Source organism: Prosopis cineraria, unplaced genomic scaffold, assembly GCF_029017545.1.
Source record: "Prosopis cineraria cultivar Desert tree isolate PC_DT_omini unplaced genomic scaffold, ASM2901754v1 PC4, whole genome shotgun sequence".
NCBI lineage: Eukaryota > Viridiplantae > Streptophyta > Magnoliopsida > Fabales > Fabaceae > Prosopis > Prosopis cineraria.
This window is the reverse complement of record NW_026555335.1, coordinates 37,643,022-37,645,634: the sequence shown is the minus strand read 5'-3', so window position 1 is coordinate 37,645,634 and position 2,613 is coordinate 37,643,022. Positions and strand designations below refer to the sequence as shown.

General features: G+C 33.7%; 1 protein-coding gene across 1 annotated transcript; it reads left to right on the top strand.

Annotated features, from left to right (window-relative positions):
* The first annotated feature begins 669 nt into the window (after window positions 1–669).
* On the top strand, window positions 670–2,389 carry LOC129308198 (uncharacterized). The gene is made up of 3 exons (XM_054949244.1): window positions 670–862; window positions 1,241–1,421; window positions 1,828–2,389. The coding sequence occupies exons 1-3, from the start codon at window positions 756–758 to the stop codon at window positions 2,044–2,046; spliced, it is 507 nt and encodes a 168-aa protein (XP_054805219.1). The 5' UTR covers window positions 670–755; the 3' UTR covers window positions 2,047–2,389.
* The last annotated feature ends 224 nt before the right edge of the window (window positions 2,390–2,613 follow it).

Below are 2,613 nucleotides of genomic sequence, written 5' to 3'. Positions count from 1 at the left end.
TTTTTGTTCCATTACTATAATAATAGAGACCAAAAACTATGATGCTGAAGTTAAGGAATACAGTTGATGATATTTAGAAGCATCTATCAACAAGCTCTTTCAGGTGTTCCTTCTTTTGTGGATCTGTTAGTTGGAGGATCACTTCTTTTTCTTTATTGTCTGTATCATGTGGGTTTGATTTTTCTTTCTGTTTGTGAGCTTGGGATAATATCCTAGGCATTGTTATAATCGTTTTATCATTTTCTTGTTAATATAATTTTCTCTTTGATTTTTAAAAAAAGGACAGAAAAAGATTCTACATAATTTTCGACCCCAAAAATTAAGTTTCGTACGCGGCGATTCGTATTTTTCTTAATGTCATACCAATAGTTTTAAAATATTGCTTCATAAATTTTAAAAAGTATTAACTGCATCAAATATTTTTTTTCAAAAAAAAACATAATTATAAATATGATTCTGGAGGGTATTGATTGTAACTTAATACTTATTCTTTTTTTGTAACTAAAAAAATTGACTGCTAAAGTTGTTAACCATCAATATGTTATGATTCACCAATTACAGTCATGCGCCTTTCTTTAATTTTCTTTATATATATATATATATATATAATACATATATTGGTAAAATGAAAATAGAAATTGTGCGACGCAGAGAAGAATAGGACTCTTATATAAAGGATCCATCTTACGGACTGGACTTGATATTTCTTGCGTTGTAATCAAACTCATTTGTCAAGAAATTAAGAAGCGCCACCGATGTTACGTCGTAGTTGGAGCTTGCTTTCCACTGATGGCCTCCGGCGAAGGGATGCTTCTCCGGTCGATCTACGGAGCTGCAAACAAAGATCTCAAAGCTTCTCATGGTGAGTTTTCAGAAACACATGCTTAGTATTTATGATTATTGATGCTATATATGATTATATATTATCCTGGCATAAAGCTGTTGATCTGATCTTTCTTTAATTTCTCTCGTTAATCCCTCAAGAATTAGCATGTTTGGTAGCTGTTTGATTTTTGTTAAATTTTATGTTCTTTTGTAGAATTTGGTGGTTTGAATGACGGCGTTTCTTTTAGTCTTGAAATCAAAACATATTGTGAATGATAAAGAATTCTTTTTCTTGCCGAATCAATCCATGACCATTAATCCTATCAATTATGCTTCAAGTCTTCTTGTTTATCTTTCAGTTATAACGCACGTAGTTATATCTGATCAAATAACAGATTTAATCTGGTTGGTGCAGTCGTGAGATGAGTAAAGAACTGAGAGTGTTGGACAGTTTTGAGCTACGACACGATGCAAGACTGGCAAAAAATAGAGCTTTGCGGGTCAGAATGCATAAAATGTTAGCGCTAAAGAATCACTCAATAGATATCTGGACAGCCCGGATTGAAAAGTTCGTCGATAATCCTGTACTTTCTCACGTAAGTAACTTCATTTATATTAATTATTTGAATAATCTTGTAAGGCATCTGCTTCTTGTGGAGTGTTCACACTTTGGCCTTGTCACTGCCGACTATTATGATCACAAGTATTGACTGAGATTTCCTTTCTGATTACCTTCTATATGGTATGATTACTGGCAATAAACTCATAAAAACTTGACAACATATCAGCCAGATTTCTACAGTCCTTAATCATGCAGTTGCAGATCATGTATTTTATAGCAAGACTGGGCATAGGGGTATAGTAATCTGTGCTTTAAGATTTAAAATTTCCTTAGGAAGTAATAGTGAGTGCTAAATTGTTAATTACCTGTGTTACCAACCAGTAATGCTGTTTTGTGATCTTGTTTGTGATGATGGCATTGTATTATATTCTTAATTACAGGATGAAAAGGAAATGATTCGAGAAGAGTTGAGCAAGAGGATTGTCGAAGAAATTGAAACTGATAAGGAGAAGCAAGTAATATCATACTTACGTGGGATTCAAAATAAGGAGGAAGAATATCTTGAGAAATTGGAGATTATTCGTACCGTGCAATTCCTGATAGTCCGCCGACAAAATCAAGAGCCTGTGACGAAGGAATCACCAAAAGCCCAGTCTTAATTACTGCAAAAAATATCTAGGTTTGATGATTTTTTACTCAGGTTTAAGTGTGATTTTTTTTTTTTGGGGTTGATTTTAGAGCTCATAAAGAGCTAGCTGTGTAGGATAAACCCTGAGTAAAAAAGATATAGCTCCTTCAAACTCCACATGAAAATGTAATAGTTCATTGATGCAGCGGTTTGCTGAATTTTGGAAGTTCATTGATGCAAATCAAAATGTAATAACCTCACGTATGGTTGAGCTTCTGGGTCTGGCTTGTAAAAAGGCTGTATCTATTTCTTCTGATTACTCTGATTACAGAACTCAATTGTATGGAATTGGTTGAGTTCTTTTTATTTTCTCATGCTTCTGCGTTGTTTGGTCTCTGTCCCCTTAATTGGCTTAAGACTACGGTTATCTTTGTCCCCTGAACTTTGTTGAGATTGATATTTCCCTGTTGTCTTTTAAAGTACTCAAGGATGGCATGAATGATTATACTAAAACTCATAGAATAGCAAAAACAAGTTGCACTTAGCCTTGAAATGTTTACATTCTGGCTCCAAGTGTTAAAGACTACAAACATTAGCA